At 36.9% G+C, this 18115-nt stretch overlaps 1 protein-coding gene and 1 long non-coding RNA gene across 2 annotated transcripts in view; one reads left to right on the forward strand and one right to left on the reverse strand.

Annotated features, from left to right (window-relative positions):
• Positions 1-9150, forward strand: part of LOC131434822 (lysosome membrane protein 2) — a 138362-nt gene extending 129212 nt beyond the window's left edge. Inside the window, exons 7-11 of the mRNA XM_058601993.1 lie at positions 7145-7400; positions 7500-7628; positions 7696-7814; positions 7883-8008; positions 8083-9150. Coding sequence (XP_058457976.1) covers positions 7145-7400; positions 7500-7628; positions 7696-7814; positions 7883-8008; positions 8083-8583 — 1131 coding nt within the window. The 3' untranslated portion in view covers positions 8584-9150. The remainder of the gene's footprint in view (positions 1-7144; positions 7401-7499; positions 7629-7695; positions 7815-7882; positions 8009-8082) is intronic.
• A 3540-nt stretch (positions 9151-12690) lies between these two features.
• LOC131434551 (uncharacterized) lies at positions 12691-13459 on the reverse strand. The gene is made up of 3 exons (XR_009230351.1): positions 13296-13459; positions 13068-13243; positions 12691-13008 (listed from the first exon to the last, which is right to left on the reverse strand). It is a non-coding gene; the product is annotated as an uncharacterized LOC131434551 (long non-coding RNA).
• Between the last annotated feature and the right edge of the window lie 4656 nt (positions 13460-18115).

The following is an 18115-nucleotide window of genomic DNA, read 5'->3' on the forward strand; positions in this document are numbered from 1 at the left end:
AATAGCTTGGAGGCAGCAGATAGGCTCGTAATACCACGATAATTTCTCACGTCCTTTCGATCACCGTTTTTTGTAGATTGGAAACATGAACGACTGGTTCGAGCAGAGCAGTTGCACAGCGAGTATAAACGACAGATGGAATTCCATCAGGTCCAGCCGAGTACGAACTCTTCAGTTTCTTTGCTGCAGCAATGATCATTTCGGGAGTGATTATAAATGTACGCAAATCCACCAAGTTTTTCAGGAACATATGAAGCGGCGACTTCAGCTTCGATGTTGGAGGCCACTTTTTAAGTAAACACGGAATCGAAGAATTTAGCAAACAACTCACATGAGTCTGAGGTTGATGCAGACGTCACACCGTCAAAACAAACGTTCTGAGGAGTGATTGAACATTTTCGCTTCGAATTCACAAAATTCCAAAAATTCCTGGGGTTTCTACGTAGGTCCGTTTGAACTCGCATGACGTAAGCTCTATCTAAACCGGCATTCAATTTGCGGTATTCATCACTCGATTTTTCGAAATTTTGTTTTGTTTCTAAGCTCCGCCAACCAGGCCCGTACCCAGGATTTCGTTTCGGGAGGGGCCCAAAGATAAAAAATCATATTAATGAAGATTGCTTATGGACCTAATTCTCGGTGTACCTTTTACGGGTGTTTTTAACAGACACTTTAAACTTTTCCACTGGAGCTGTTATTGTATTACATTTCTATACGTTTACTGTCTTGCTATTTCTGAAACATATGTCTGAGACTTTTTGAATAATTATATATCTGTTTTTGATTTCGGGGGGGGGGTTGCGGTCCCCTCGGGGCCCCCTCTGGGTACGTGACTGCCGCCAACGACGGTGTCTGCGCTGGCGCTGGCGCTGGCGCCATAGACTGTTAAAATCCGTCCATTTTCAACGGAAATATCGATGTTTTTGTGTTAGCCACTTTTCGCCTTATTCCAGTAGTAGGAGTTTAACGCGCTTGATGATAAAGCGATGTTTCAGAGCAAAGTGAAACACGATTTTCAATACTGTTTGATGCAATTATTTCTTAGCGCCTAAAAGACAGCACCCTTTCGAACATGACATAAGGTTTCTGAAGTTCATTTGGATCAGTATTCTAGTTCCGCACAGAACCACCCGCGATCCCATTTCAACCAGAATATTAGTTGATTTTCTGAATTCGATTGGTTAAAATTTGGTACAACGAATCGATTGTTGTTTTAACTAAACTGTCATTTTTGTTTTTCGATTAGCAGAAACGATGGTTGAAACAACTAATTTAACTGTTTGAAAAAAAAATGCTGTCAATTAGCGAGGACACATACCTTTCAATTTCAACAAATTTTTTAGTTGAAATAACTGGTGTTGTTATTGAAACAAAATTCTATTAGTTGAAAAATAAATCGGTTTTATTTGTTTTAGACATTGCAAATAGCTGAATCAACTCGAACAATGTTATTGATTTGCGAAAATAATCAAAATATACTTACTGATACACATCATGATCTATTTGAAATAAGTTCGGTATGTTGAGAATCATGAAATAAATATCCTGTTAAAATATAAATAGTATTTTATATTGACATTTAATATCATTAGGGCTGGGAAAACCACCGATCACTGCTGAATTCAAGTGATCTTAACCAAGGAATATATTTTCATTACGAAATCAGAACTAATCTGATCTCTAAGTGATTTTGATTTTTGTATGATCATGATCATGTCAAGTTGAGATCAGTAAAGATCTAAATTCTAAAAAAATACTTCTGATTCGATCGGAAATGATTGATGTAGAAAAACGTTTTTAATTAGCAAAAAGCGCCCGAAAGGGGCGAGTAAATTAGCGAAACTATTAAATTTACCTAAAATGAGTATTGGAAGATGATACCTTCAAACGGTTGAACTAAACTTATGCACTGATAATTTTAGTCAATTTATATGAGCTTGAGTGCATCAACCCCTGGGAATTGGAATTTTGCGACGGCAATTCAATCGCGCCATTCAATCGCAGCGCGTTCTATGTGTTTGAAACCCTTCGTTCCTGTTACTTTTATAAATTAAATTCATGTCAAAAAGCGTTTTATTGCTAATGCATGAACATCATCATCGGTAACAAACAGCTGGAAGTAAAACAGTCTGCTGGAAGTAAATAATGATCGAATTTGAAGCATAAACTTTTTGTGCATACCTGAAAGATTACGAGATGATCATTCATTAACATTTTCTAATTTGTCAACAAATCTTTTTCATCTTAAACAAAGTTAACTTTATCACAACAAAGCCAAAGCCTTGGTATTACATTCCTGTAGTGGAATTTGACCTTCTGTTTCAACAGACTTCGCGCAACCGATTCGGAGTGTACAGAACCAGTGCATGGCTGGTGCTACGATTCTACTGACACTACGAATTCTTCCATGTCGAGGCTCGAACATACGACAACTGGTTTGTAAGACCAGCGCCCTATGCATTGAACCACCAACCCGGGACAAACACAACACCGCTGTTAGATAAACACAATTTCACCGAAATCGAATAAACACAATTTCACCAAACGCTTTAACCATCGATGTTGTTTTCATTGACATTTTGAAGCGACGCGAACAGATTTCAACTAAACAAGTTGTTGATTTTGCATTGCGATTATTGTTTTGCTTTCAACTGTCTCCGGCATTTGACAGCATTCAAAACAACATATTTTTCAACTACTTGAATATGTGCAAATCAAAAACCATATTGGTTGAATCAAAAAGAAATTAGTTAAATCAACTATCGCAAAAATCAAAAACTGCGATATCGCAATTTTATGATCGAAGGGTTCTCCGTGCGGAACTACAGGATGATACATGTAATAAAATTAAAATAATATCACTTATTTTGCTAGTAGATGGCTGAACCGATTTCGTCCATCTAACATTCAAATAAAAGATCTAAGGTCCCATCAATGCTTGTTTTTTAGTCAGATCCGACTACCGGCTCAGGAGATACAGGGTAATTAGTGTAACCAGGCACGCACCCAGAAGGGTGGCCCCTCCCGAAATTAAAAACAGAAAGTTTGATACAAAGCGAACAGTGTCAAAACTAAATAAATTGTAGGTTAAAACCGGGGTAAAAAAACAGAAAAATAATAATACGAGAAACCAGAAAAAGAAAAAGCACGATTGGGCAAGATTCTGCAGATGAGAAAGATATGCTGCCGCTGGTTCCCGCACATACTTGTTTAGGTCTAGAAAGGCGAACGCAAGCGCACTTCGAGCACATGTTTGGCTGGATCCATTATAATATGACAGAGAACAGAACGATTATCCTACAATGGACTGAAGTCGTACTTCGAAGCGGTACGAGTGCCTGAAAGGAAGGCTCAATGGGTCGGAAAGATCATGATGGCAGTTTTCTGCGATTGTCCTAGTATACTTCTGGACTATCACAATGCACGTATAAACGTGCATTAATAAAGCGAATAAAGACCGAAATCGCTATGAAAGGGCCTTAAATCTTGCTTCAGATAGAATTGGAACAAAGACAATTGCCTGTATTTCAGTTATTTATTATTGAATTCAAGAACTTTTTTTATACAAATGTAGCGTTTTCTTCATACTTTTAAAAAAATACGGATAAAATTATTCGTCACGAATTCTCGAATTTTTTCCTGTAACACGGCTCATTAGGCTGCGCACACCTTCTTCGTCCATCGTTTTAGCAATCTTATTCCACCAGGTCGTCATCTGATTGATGTCTTTGACAAACTTTCCCTTTGCCTTGGGTCTCCTCTTCATGATTGCCCAGTATATCTCAATAGGGTGAAACTGGGGGCAGATGGGTGGGTTAAGGTTTTTCGGAACAAACTGGACCCCTTTCTCTGCATATCATTCTTGAACGACTTTGCTGTAATAACAGCTTGCCAAATCTGGCCAAAAACATTAAGGAATGGTCGTGGGATCGAATGAACGGCAAAATTCGTTTTTGGAGACACTCTTTTTGGTATAGTTCAGATGTCATTGATTTATTTATAACGAAAACTTTCGTTTTTTTGCCACAGCTGCGAATGCCCTGCCAAATCATAAATTTTCTTGCAAATTTATCGGTGAAAACAAATTTAAATTTGGCTGGAGCATCCCCCCGAGCCGTTGCCAAGTAAAATTTTTGACCTGGGATTTGTCCGAAGTCAGACTTGACATAGGTTTCATCGTCCATCAGAAGACACCCGTCGAACTTGGTCAGCACCTGGTCATATAGTTTCCGAGCACGAATTTTGACCACACTATTTTGTTTTATGGTCCGATTCGTCTGTTTGTTAGCTGGATACGACTTGATTCCTTCCCGGAGTCGAGTTCTCCTCACGGTACTATGGGCAGCACCGAATTTTCTGGCCAAATCACGGTCCGACAGATTAGGATTCCTCTTAATCGTCTTCAAAATCTTACCACGCAGTTTCCGGTCGACAGTTCGACTCCGACGATCGGCTTGAGGCTTCCGAATTGTCGTCAATGTTTTCTTATACCGTTTGATAACGCGCCATACGGTATTTCTGGGCAATTTCAGCTGTTTAGCTAGCCTAGATGCAGACCACAATGGATTTTCCAAATAACTGTGCACATTTTTTCCCTTCTTACGGCTTCCATGTTGATTGTTTACAAAGTACAGTCGATTTGCGGAATGTCAAAAATCATGGTGATGGCCCCTCCCAAAACGAAATCCTAGGTACGAGCCTGAGTGTAACAATTTCACATAAATTTAAACTTATTTCACCGGTATTCGGTTTTCAATCCCGGAAGGTACCCAAAAATTTGTTTTGGAACGCACTATGATTTCTCTAAGATTTCGAATCTAATGAAATGGATAGCAATCCTTTAGGCGAATTTAACTGACTTCGGCTACACCGATTTCCGAATTCCGTTCCCGAAAGTATCGTGAACAGAGAAGCTAAAAGAAGGCCAGAACGAATTCATTAAACAAAAATTCAAATTAAAATTAACTTATTAATATGTAAATTTTATTCGACTCCTACTTCAAATTTTGACATTATTATGGGTGACGAGTTTTTAAAATTCAAACCGTCATACCAAAAAATCTTCAAAGCTTGGCTCAAAACTAATTCACTTTATTCATGGACATACGAACTATTTTCGGTTATGCTGGTCTCTGAATACCGTTTCTGGAAGCACCGTAAATAATGACAAAAACTTTGAAGAACTCACTTCTACATCTCATGGAATGCTTAATCGATTGTCACACGTTTAGATTGAAAGGAATACTTTTAAGGTTTCATACAATTTCTATCTTCGATTCGTCTTGTAGTTTGTAAATTTTAGTTACAATCAATTAAAAACGACGCTCATCAAATAATTTCATGGAAACTAAACATAACGAAGAATATTCATGCTGATTGATGAAAAAAGGTATCATCTCACTGTTAGGACTGCAAATTGTTTTTTTCAATTTCTGAAAGGAACGTAGAAATAAACGTTATCCGTCGGGCCAACTCAAAAGTGGCCAAAACCCATATGGGATCGACACCATCATTTTACTTACAATATCATGAAAAATAGTATTATCCCTAATTTTTGGTAACATTCGACATTAATGGATTTCTTTCATATGATAAATAGGTTTAGAATTTGCTCAAACTAAAAAAAAATGTCAGTTTTATTCGCATTCACGTCATCCAGGTATGTCTCTGACATTACCCAGCCGTCTTTTTCAATATCGTGATGAAATCATTAGGATATATTTGCTCGAAATCGAAAAAAGTAGAGTAATGATGGACATAGTTCACTCAGCGGTTCTTCAGCAGCTGTGTATGGGTTCTTCAGTCTTCTGAATCAGTTTTGTCTAATGTTTCCTGAGTTGAAAATCAACCAACTGGAAATCTGGCATCCCTGCTGATCAAAGCAGGCTCTAGTTCTCGTCTGTATCGTATCGGAAGCTGAAATATTATATTTAATAAATAGCATGTATTTATCCTGTTAACTTGCTAGTGGCATTATGCTGATCGAGGATGAGGCGGCCATGCTCAGTCGATTCGTTTTGTTAAGCTGATCCGCGCATTAATGGGCTATTATCGGTCTGATAATTGGTTAATAATCAACAACAACAAGAGAGGGAACCAGAACCGTTCCAAGCTCGCCAATACTTCTTTCTGGCGATAAAATTATACTGCCTGCTCTTCCGAGCTTCTTAATGTGAGAGCCGATACCAATATAATAGGCTGCTAACAAATAATAGCATGCAATAATCGATTGGCTTTGGTATAGACCGCGATTGACCGGGTACTGGGTGAGGCGAAGGTGCACTCCCATTTCGTCGGCCACGCCGCGCGCGTTGAGCGTCAAAAGTTACGATAATTTTATTCAGCCGCTGAGCAACTAGACAAACCAGACGCCAGGCTGTTCGGCTTGAATGGGTTTTTGCTGCCAGCTTGAGCGCCATCAGATTGAAGTATGAAAAGATTTCGAACGATCGACATGTACATCGCGTATGATTAAGACGTTTCGGGTGCATTAATTCCAGTGGTTGGGGACGGGGTGTAACCTATATTTTTCGTCCTACCTGCAAGGCTAGACCATGACCATAATTGAGAGATGTAATTCTGATAACTTTATCAAACGAATATACTGACTTCTGACCTATGATTCCATGACGAGAAACCATGGAGTAATTGCATGTACTTTGTAGTTTCAACTGGCTTGTCTTGAGCTCAAGGACCGACGGACAATATTTGTTCAACCAAAACTGATAACTCGAACTGCTCGAAGCTAGATGTGCCAAGGTGTAAGTATGAACTATACTGACGTAACGTTTTTCTACTTTTCTTCAATCAAAAAAAATAAATTTGCATAAAACGTTCTAGTTTTGAAAATATTAGCAATTTTTAAGATTAGGATACAACGACACTCCGAAAAAAAAGCAGCCTCATTTACATTTCTCTCTAAGTTCAACTCTCACCGACTAATCGTTTCAACTTCATGTACATTCCTATTTCAGCCCCGTTTATTACTTTTTTTTTAGTTCTTCATAATATTCATCAAAATCTGTCATCTTTCCAAAATCCAATTTCAAAGCACAACTCTGAATAGACAAAAAAAACAACCCCGATCCTATTTCGTTTCGTTTTCCGTCCTTCTTGTTATGTGTTGTTGAACACCGAAATCTAGCGGAATGGAACCCTGCCCGAGTACGCGACGATGAACACCGGTTACACCGGGATGGACCGATTTGGCTACTTCGACAAACTGAACGGGCTGGATCATTTGCCGAACTGGGAGAAACCACCGTGTTCCAGCATCGAGGCATCGGAAGGGTCATTCTTTCCACCCCGGGAGGTCACCAATGCCGATGTGGTCTACATCTACGACAAGGATCTGTGTCGCTCGCTGCCACTGGTCTACCGGTATCCCGTCGAAAAGGATGGTAAGCTAACCGACCAAGAGTCGAGAGATGTGTTTCCTCTTCCAGGGAGATTTGCTGAAAACAGCACCGGAACTTCTAAAACTGAAGCTCTTTTTTTAGGTATCGCGGCAGATCTTTACACACTGGCGGAGAACGCGTATGGACCGAACAACAAGAATAACACCTGCTTCGATCATCCGGATTACAAACGGTACCAAGGGTTGCAAAACATCAGCCCCTGTCAGTATGGTGAGTAATGTTTGGTCCGAAAGGAGTTCGACGAATTACCGACCGTATTTCTTTTCTCTTCTCGCAGGTGCCCCTGTGTACATTTCCAACCCACACTTCTACCAATCCGACCCGCAGCTGCTGGATGCCGTCGAAGGGCTGAAACCCGAGAAAGAACTACATCAAACGTTTTTCAAAATTCAACCTGTAAGTCCCAATTGCAACCTGTTTTTTTTCTCTGTTCCAATTCACCATCCATCGCCGATTCTTTCCAGAAACTTGGCGTACCTCTGGAGGGACAAGTGAGAGTCCAGCTGAACCTACTAGTCGAAGAAGCACCAAATGTTATGGCAACCAAAAATTTCCGAGACTTTGTCTTCCCAATCATGTGGCTTGAGGAGGTACCAGTAACTCTGAAGCGCTTCTAAAGCCAAGAAAATTAAACCGGTTCTTTTTCGTTTCTTTCCTTTTCAAGGGTGTCAGTGACCTAACGCCTCCGATTCGCCGATGGATCTACCTGGGTACGGTTTTTGCCCCAACTGCGCTGCCAATTCTGTCCTACGGTATGATCCTGACCGGAACATTTGCCCTGATCTACGTGTTTGTTCGGGCGTACAAAAACTTTGTGTTCACCTCGGATCCCACGACCGAATTTCTGGAGATGGGACGACGATCGCTTCGACGCGGTAGCAGCATGATCATCAACGGCCAACACCGGATAATGGTGCAACGGGATAGCTACATCCTGCTGAAGACCAGTGCCGATCCAAACCTCTATCACCATAGCAACGGCAACGGCAATAGCAACCACAACAACAACAACAACAACAACAATGTCAGTAGTCACAACCACAATCTACTTCAAAGCCATCACCACCAACGAAGTCATCATCATCATAATCATCATCACAGTCACCACAACCATCAGCATCCTCAGGAACAGAGTCTGCTGAACGAGGATAACTCACCGGCATAGGTTATTTTCTCAGTTTCGAGGGAAAACTGATCTGATCATTCCGAACCTAAGGGCTATTCATATTCGGCGATTTTTTTTCGCTCAATTTAGAATAATAAAAACGGTGACAGAGACTGTGTTTTAAACTAGTGTGCGAAATCTCTTCTCTAGTGTGCGTAATTCGCATCATACGATTCCTTTTGTGTTTTCTCTATTCTATTCTATTCTGTTCTATTTTTCTTCAGTTGTTTTCGAATAAGTCTAGTTATAACTATAGAATATTGTTTATCGCCAGCCAGTTGGAAACTGTCACATGGTCCCATGTGCCGATTCTAAAATGACGATTGCTCAAGTTTTCCTAGCAAATAAGTTTTAACTTAATATGAAGAAAAAAAACAGCAAGCAACAGTCCGTTAGTTTAATGTGTCATCTAATTCAATAGCAACCATTCAGAATTGTACATACTTGCCCTGAACTTGCCTTCGTTAAAATAGTACCGTGAATCATAACAAAAATGGAAAAAAAGATATATGCACAACACATTGGTTTTTACCCTGTAAATATAGTTTGTAAATATTGTTCACCAAAGCGTTGTTTTTTTTTTGGCATTAAAAATGCCTTACTCTTCACTATATGGGGCCGGGTGTCAATTAAAAGTTTCAAAAATAGTCGCGTAACCTTTTTGTGTCATAATTTTGAACGTTAATAACTCGGTCATTTGTTGATGGATTGTTATAATTTAAAAACCAATCGATTCGGAAACTTTTAACTTAAACATGTATGACGACGTCGTTTCAGTATTTCAATAGCGTACTATTGAAAAAATGGTTGGAATCGACCTATGTTTTCATCCACCAATCCCTGTTGTACAAAATGACGTCAACTTTTTATTCGGCATAGAAGGCTTTGCGTCATGCATAAAAACACCGCACCATTCTGCGTAGTTCGAAGAGGAATTTATAAATATAGGCGGCAAAATATTTCTTTGCCTAGTTGATGTTTGACTGTGAATGAAATAAGTAGCTCGTCCAGTGAGCTGATGACTGGATTGTATATGCGTTCACTTGCTGGATTGTCGCTTTTGCATTTTGTGTTGGTGAAATTTCCTGTTGTCTGCAACACCGTGTTCGCTTGAGTATCTTATATATCATCTAGCTATTGAAGAACCGAATCAGCGTGGTTACCGATTCTTTTGAAATATCCCATGTATTTGGCAAATTTTTGGTCGATTTTGCCATTAAAAATGCCTTACACTTCGCTTCCCGAGGCTGGGTGTCAATTTAAAACATGCAAAACTAATCGCGTAAAATTTTTCTGTCATAATTTTGAACGCTTATGACTCAGTCATTTGTTGATGGATTTATTTAATTCAACAACTAATCGATTCGGAAACATTTAACTTAAACTTATGAGATAATGTCATTTGAATATTTCAATTGCATACCATTGAAAAATAGGTTTGAATTGAGTATTTTATTTTGGTTCCCTGGTAACTATCAGGCCAATTTAGAATTATCGGCGATAGATTTTCCGGATCTAATTTGGAGCGCTTGTTACTCGATGATTTGTTAATGGATTTTCCTAATTTAAATGATTCCAAAGCTTCAATATTGTACGCTTAAAAATGTTTTAATTTGTCAACGGATCGGTTTGCATACTTAAATCTTCATTCCCATACGAACAAATTTTACATGTATCGTTTGACTATGAACCCTCGTACAATTTAGTTAATGACCAGTTTCAGTTGAATTATTATTTGCTTCAAAACAATAAGCGTCTGATGGCTACACGCGTTGTAACTATGACAATGTTTATTCATGTGTTAAAAAAAAAATTCGGAATTTTGTTGCGTATCCATTCCGTATATTCCTAATATGTCAAAGCGAAAATCAATGTAAGTAACTAAATATTTTATGCGGACTGTTTCACATGTTTTCTTCGTCGTATTGTTGCCATATTATTTACCGACACTTTCCGAAGATTATCGACGATTTTGAAGGATTCATAAAATTACACCATTACTGAGATTACTGGTGCAACATTCTCTTGGATCGATTAATTGTTTATAAAATTAATAAGTCCACCCAGTGAACGACCATTATTAGGTTGAAACTGGGGGTAAATAAACGATATAAATCGAATCAAATTAATAAGTTTGTACGTTTCTCGAAAATTATCATCATAAAATAAAATAGTTTCATTTGTTCAGGTTTAAATCTTTAGGTTGTTTGTATCTAAAAGTGAGCTTTCAAGTAACTTTAAAGTGTAGTGAAGTTTAGTGTATCATCATCATTATCATCTTTATTTTTGTATTTAGTATGAAGACCCTAGAAACGTTTCATTTTTAATGTTATTGTGCTCGGTCGTGTCTTGAATACAACCCTCTAATTTTTATTTTGCTCGATGACAGATTCCGATATTTCTCCTTACTCGATGCATCAAGGTAAGAAGCGACTGATCATCACAAAGGGTGTATGAAATCGAATTGCATCACAAGAAAATCATCTCCAAACCTTTGGCGAATCAATTCAAAGATATCAATCAACTTTTTCCATGTTCGCTTTATTCAACTTCAATACCATATCGAAATGCACGAGCCTTCTTCTTAACACTACTCAAGAGGTTTGGTACAACGTTTGGACCAACATTTTATTTTTGCGAGGAGACCCATTTTTGCTTTCTCATAAAGAAAGGTTATGCAATCACTGTGAAAAAATTATTTTCTTACGATTTTTCAGGGATAACTATTTAAATTAGATTAAGTTTAATATCAGTATTATACTGTTACATAAATCCGAAGATATACCGCCGTAATCATAATCATTTATTTACAAATCTATATACATTTAGAATACAGAAACGCGATTCATCGAACAATTATCTTTTATGACGGTTCTCTGTTGGATTCTGCCGATGTCTACTGTCGTGAAATGAGATTACAGCAGTATCATTCACTTGGTGGATACTGTACTGTGTCTCAAGCAGAAAACTACGCGATTCTGCGTGGGGTACGACGCTTCAGCAGATAATCTGTGGTAAGCGAATTTATTTTTGTTCCTACAGGCAGCTCGAATGATTCACTGTCGGTTCACGGTCTTGTGATCGCATGTCGAACTCAAATCGAACATCTCTGCATTTCAAATACTGTTTACTTATTATGGGAAATGAATGGACTGAGGGCGAAGCTAGCAAACTTGCGCTCAGACAAAACCGTCGTTACCAGATTTTATCTGAAAATGTCAAAATGCTTACTGCATTTCTTTCAAGCATTATTGCAGTACTGTGATCAGTAGGGATGTCCGATACCGAGTCGATACTTTGAGGTATCGATACTTTTTTTCAAGAATCGGGTATTTTTGGTATCGATATCGCATTAGAGCGACACCGACGACACGACCTGCCACTCACTATTAAAAACTGTATCACAAATTTAACTACCCCTCAGTAACTCGTAATGTCAAAATGACATCACTTGAAAAATGTTTGAAACTGGCAACGCAGTCTGAAAAACTGTTGTTTTTGGAATAACAGTTACCGTTACCGTAGTATCATTTATTTACCTTAATCTTTTCATAACAGTTGAAAGAGGAATTTAAATCTAAATATTTTTAAAAGCGAAGGTTATTTCGCTACAGAGCAGCTCTACCATCTTTACAGAGAAACCATTCATTTGAGGATCGTACGGTTTCTTTGCAGCGGTCTTCGAAGCCACACTGTTATATTTTTCAAAGAGGTTTGATGGTTTAGATTCGTATTAGGAAAAAACGTATTAGGAAATATTCGTAGGATTTATCTTCGCTAGCGGAATTGTGCATAATTTATTACATCAATCGATACCATACCGAATTTCGAAATCGAAGATAAAAAGGCATTCGAATATCAGAATCTTTTATAGACGAAACTATGAATCGACCTATTAATGCTTGCTCTAAATTAGTTTCTGGACGTGTTTAAACAGATACTGAATTGAGCTTGCATCTTTGCGGTATCATCAAGTGAAAGCTACGATCTAAAGCACGTTGCAGTACATATAATTCGTATCAATTAGAAAAAAAAACAATCACTTCGCTCAAAGTTAAAAAAAATCCATGGGTCCAATTTCTTATTTTTTTTATTAGAGGTATTTAATTTTGATAATCGCGATAGGGATAAAAAACTGGTCTTTTAACTGTTAACAAATTGGGCAACGGAGTTATTTCGGCCACTGTAATATATTTTGGCCTGGTGCATATATTTTTAATTATAATCAAAATGAAGTACATATTCATACCTAATAAGTTTATGAATGGAAATTTTTTTTAAATTCTGAGACATGATGAACTTATGTACTTAGTTCTGATTATATCCAGAAATATGTACGCCGGGCTAAAATATATTAGAGTGGCCAAAATACCTCAGATACCCTACATGGTCAACTGTTGAACTTGGATCTGGTGCAGGATAGTTCTGTAATTCGAAATATACAAAAATATTCAATACGATCGAAAAGATTACTTTCAAACTACTTGCAGTGTCGTAAAATTCTAAACTCTTCTGGAAGATCGTTCAACTCGCATTTGCATAGACAGCCAATTCTCGACCACATTGCAGTCCTCAAACAGTCATATTTCTTCCCGACATGTTTTATTATGGCCTGATACTTATTACCCCATCGCGTGGTCCAGGTGTCATATTTGGTGTTCTGAAACGATTCGTCATAATGAAATGCCAAAGTAACAATCAGACTTTTTAACCTTGTGTGAAACTGATCCAATACTTATTCTGCCTTGTTGAATCGTCCTCCGCAGAGTAATCCAGCAAGATCAAGTCGAGACTCAGGATAATTTCAAAAATAAAATCAATCACTAATATACATTTGGTCTTGTAGAAGTTTGAAATCACTAGGGAAAATCGGTTTTGATTTTATTCGACACTACGGTTTATTTATTTACTATGGGGCTCCTTGGTAACGAGTTCTTAGCAACTCAAACAGTGTTGCGCAAGAAAATTATTATTATCATTTTCAAGGGGTCGCTATATTTGTGGTAACTGGCGGTAAATCGCTCACGAACACTTTTTATTCGGAGTGTCGGGTCGTGTCGTCGGCGACACTGTTAGCAAATACAAATTATAATACGAAATGCTTCGACAAATTTTCGAGGACACGTTTTCCAACATGCGGTCGACGACACGACCAGACACTCCGAAGAAAAATTGGAATAAAAAGTGTCTGTGAGCGATTTACCATCAGTTTCCATTTATTGAACAGCCCCTTGTTAATGACAAAAGAAAAATTTTCGAGCAACACTGTATATGTTGCTACGAGCTAGTTACCAAGATACCTTCATAAAAACAAATAACAAATTTTAATATGCAGCTCATTTCGATTATAAAAAGCGATTAGTACAAAAAACTTCAGAAAACTGTAGTGTATTTGTTAAACAGGCTATTTTTTAGCGGATTTATTTAAATGAAATGAAGATACGAATAAAAACTGCTAGATCTCAAAATTTACTGTTCTAATGAGACTATTTTCCAGGTCATAACAATGACAGCTTTTAATAACCTTTAGAAGTACTAGTTTATGAAGAAGTATTCAACAAAACCAGCAAAATATCAACACGGTTTCAACTATATCGTTGATAACTCTGAAACTCATAATCAGCCTGATAATTAGCGATGGACAACATCTAGAATCTAATTTGCATCGGCTAGAAAGTCAAAATGTCAGAAATGGTATAAAATTGTGCAAAAAGGCTCAAATTTTATGCCATAACTAAAATAATTCAGAAATATATGTTGGAAAATGAATCAGAAATATATTTGTAATATTGGATAGTTCATTAGTATGCGCGACTATACCTTAAATATCTTTCAAATAGACCAACAACCCTGAAAGATGCAGTAAAGCCGATCATTTTCTTAAATTATTCACGTTTCAACATTTTATCATGTTTTCGATTACCACTAATACAAAATCTAATCTAAGATTGATTGTGAACTCTCATATCAAAACCGACAGCTGTTCTCTAATTCTCTCAAATGAAATGCAATTGAAATTGGATTAATAGATAAATATGGTCCGCTAAATCGCATCCTGATGGATATTGTTCATTATCATAAAAAAGGAATAAAACAAAAATGTTTTATTTACACTAGGATGCCTTTTTAGCTCTACACGGTTTCTTAATATGCCTACAACAGAAGAAAAAGAAGAGTTAAAAAGAGACACTCCGTTTTCGCATTTTAGGGTAGGCCACTTGACCTACGGTTCCGTCCACTTCTTTTGATTCCTTCAAACAGCGGCATGTGGCTATCCACATATATCATTAAATCCAATCATATCAGCGAAGAACAGATCACAGTTGATTGAAATTGTAATCGCTGCATATTTCACAAGTAATAAACATTCATTTATTGTAGGACTTTTAAATAATTTCAATATTAGTGAAGATGTCATATAAAATTTGTGAAGGCTTATTATTACATTTAAAAGTATTAAATAATGGCAATCACGATCGAGACTAAAATGCCGGGCTTTTTTAGCACTACCACGGAATTTTCGACACCGAAATGTACAAACAAGTAATGATTTTAACAAGTAGCTATATTATCAAAATTGCAGCACAATACCAACATTCGGGGTCATACTGTTCATCTGAGTGCTACAATGCAATGGGTTGAAGATCATTCCGGTCTCACGGTGAGATTTTCTCCGCCCTCTGAGCATCACGCCGTACATAAACTCAAAAGCGGTCGGTATTTAGTTTCGGGTCTTTACGAACTTTGAAGAGAGGCTATAAGAATACATATTATTAGTGAACAGAATATATAATTAAATAGAAAATTAGCAAGCCAAAAAAATCTCAATTCCGAACTAGATCCGCAGTCGACAATGAGAGCGTTAGAGTTGCTCTAGATTGGGCTGGTGCAATAATGAAACCGATAACGATTACATTGAAAAGATAAACAATGGTAACTAGGGTTACATTAACTGGTATTTTGACAACAACAATTTCTCTGACCGCGTTGCCAATTTTAAACATTTTTCATAAGATACCATTTTGACATTACCAGTTACAGAGGGGTAGCTCGATTTACGATACAATTTTAAAAGCGAGTGGCAGGTCGTGTCGTCGATGCGGTACACTGTCGAAATGCACTGTCAGAGTGACAATGTACCCAAACGAACGAACCATTCAACTAGCAACGCTGAAAGGTGAAAATTTATTCACCATAGTTACTGTTTATTTTTATGAAAAAGACGAAACAGTTTGGATTTGTCTGCAAATCGATAACCAGAAATACAAAATTCCAAAAAAAGTTCGGAACATTCCAACGATGAACTCGGCGTGGCTAAGTTTGATTCTGCTGGGAAATCTTGTGCAGCGCAAAAGTGAAACGGACTAAGATATTAACCATTGAATTTGAACTCGCGATATCGGATTTATTATGATCAAGTGACGAGGTAGTATTCCCACATTATAAAAATCGTCCCAATTCGCTTATATTTAATCGACTAATCTTTGTATACAGTTTTAACTACCTGGAAGACTCCACATAATTTAAGGCAAGAATCGCACGAATGTGTGTAGGATAGTTTCCAGTAATCGCACTATCGGCTTCCGTGACAAAGAATAATCGTAAACTTTCGCCGAAGAAACTGATTCCCCTAACCGATCATATGCCAACTTCAGCCAGATATCGACAGCATAACAAATATTACACACTTGAAATTTCTTGCTGAATCTCGGCAAAAATATGCCGAGAATTGCACAGCCGAGTGCTCGGTAATCGTCACGGCAAAATGTATAATTACTGAGAATCTCGGCAATCCAAAATTTGTCAACTGTCAATTATTGCCGAATTTGTCAGCAGAAATTTTGCTGTTAGCTCGGCAAAAGTTATCAGGAAGGAATCATGAAATGCCGAGTCATCAGTAATCGAAAAAAGGAAAGATATTTTTTTATTTTTGTATGAAATTACTATCACAAAAGCTAATGTTGGTGAAAGGAATATTTTATTGATGGTCATTTCAATTCAGCAAACCAAAAAAGCGCAAACACCAAACGAAAACGTTACGGCTAGAGACAATTGTTTCTAGTGCTCCTCACGCCTTTACCTGTAAATAAGCAGATATAAATATATATATATATATATATATATATATATATATATATATATATATATATATATATATATATATATATATATATATATATATATATATATATATATATATATATATATATATATATATATATATATATATATATATATATATATATATATATATATATATATATATATATATATGCAAATTAGATAGTTTTCGATTTTACTTATCTTTTAACAAAATAGGGTAAGGGCTCCCTATTTCATCTCATTTGTAAGGACGTCGCCTTCAAACCCCGATTTAGCCACTAAAATCACTGTAACTATTTCATATTACTGCTTCATTCGCCTTGCTCCACGTTGAAAATTGATTCACATTTCTTGAAAATTCAACTAATATTTACAAAACAGCTAAAAACACTAATGATGTTTTCACTTCTCTGCTCCTAATTTCATCTCAATTGATTTTTATCCATCCTATCGTTGATCTTTTATTCATCCTATAAATTAGCAATGGCGACAGCAATCAAAACAAAATATTCCACTATTACACTCTCACCCGCATACGCATGGCTGCCAGATGGCTGACTAAACGCTGCCAGCTGGAAAAATATGGCTTGCAGACATTCTGGTGACCGACTGCCTTACCGCTGCCAGATATACAACTCAAACGATACAACCTCAACGTGAAATTTTCGAAATTTTGAATTTTTTTTTTACCCACCAGGATTTTTCCACATTATTATTATTGTTAAAAAATTTACTCGTTGAATTATCTAATTAATGGGGCAATGACTTACGGAGATCTAAAGAACTATCTTCTAACATCATTTTATTAGTGAAAACAGATAGAACAGATATGGACTTTCTATGCAAAGTAATACATATTTTCTATGAAAATACCTGGCATCTCTGTGCACAGCCGATGAAACACACACGCACACTTCACAGCGATATGTTGGCGTATAGAGGAATGAAACCAGTGCTACTAGATTTGCCACAGGGGTTATTTCATTAGTATTTAACACGTTCTTTCTGGTAATATTCGAAGCAGAAACAGTTTTATTGAAATATTAATATCAATAATATAATTAAACTAATGTCACGGATACCAAAAAAATACTTTTTGATGATAATTTAAAGAAGATAAACAATTTTTGTTTTGTAACATTATGAAATAACTTGGCAACTTTGCGAAACCAAATGAGATGAAAACAAAGCGCAATCAAGTGAACGAAGTGAAAAACTTTCATCTCATATTTTTGAAGACTTTTATTGCTTGTCGGGTAAATTTTGAAGTTTTTAATCGTTAACTAAACAAGTGGCAAGTGAACATAACTAATTATGAAGTCATCCAGCATTCAATGGTAGTGTAATTGTGCTAAATAGTGATCATGTTTTGAGACGAATCGATTAGTAGATATTCAGAAACATGACGAACTGTAAATCTTGAGACGAA

The sequence above is a fragment of the Malaya genurostris genome, chromosome 3, assembly GCF_030247185.1.
Source record: "Malaya genurostris strain Urasoe2022 chromosome 3, Malgen_1.1, whole genome shotgun sequence".
NCBI lineage: Eukaryota > Metazoa > Arthropoda > Insecta > Diptera > Culicidae > Malaya > Malaya genurostris.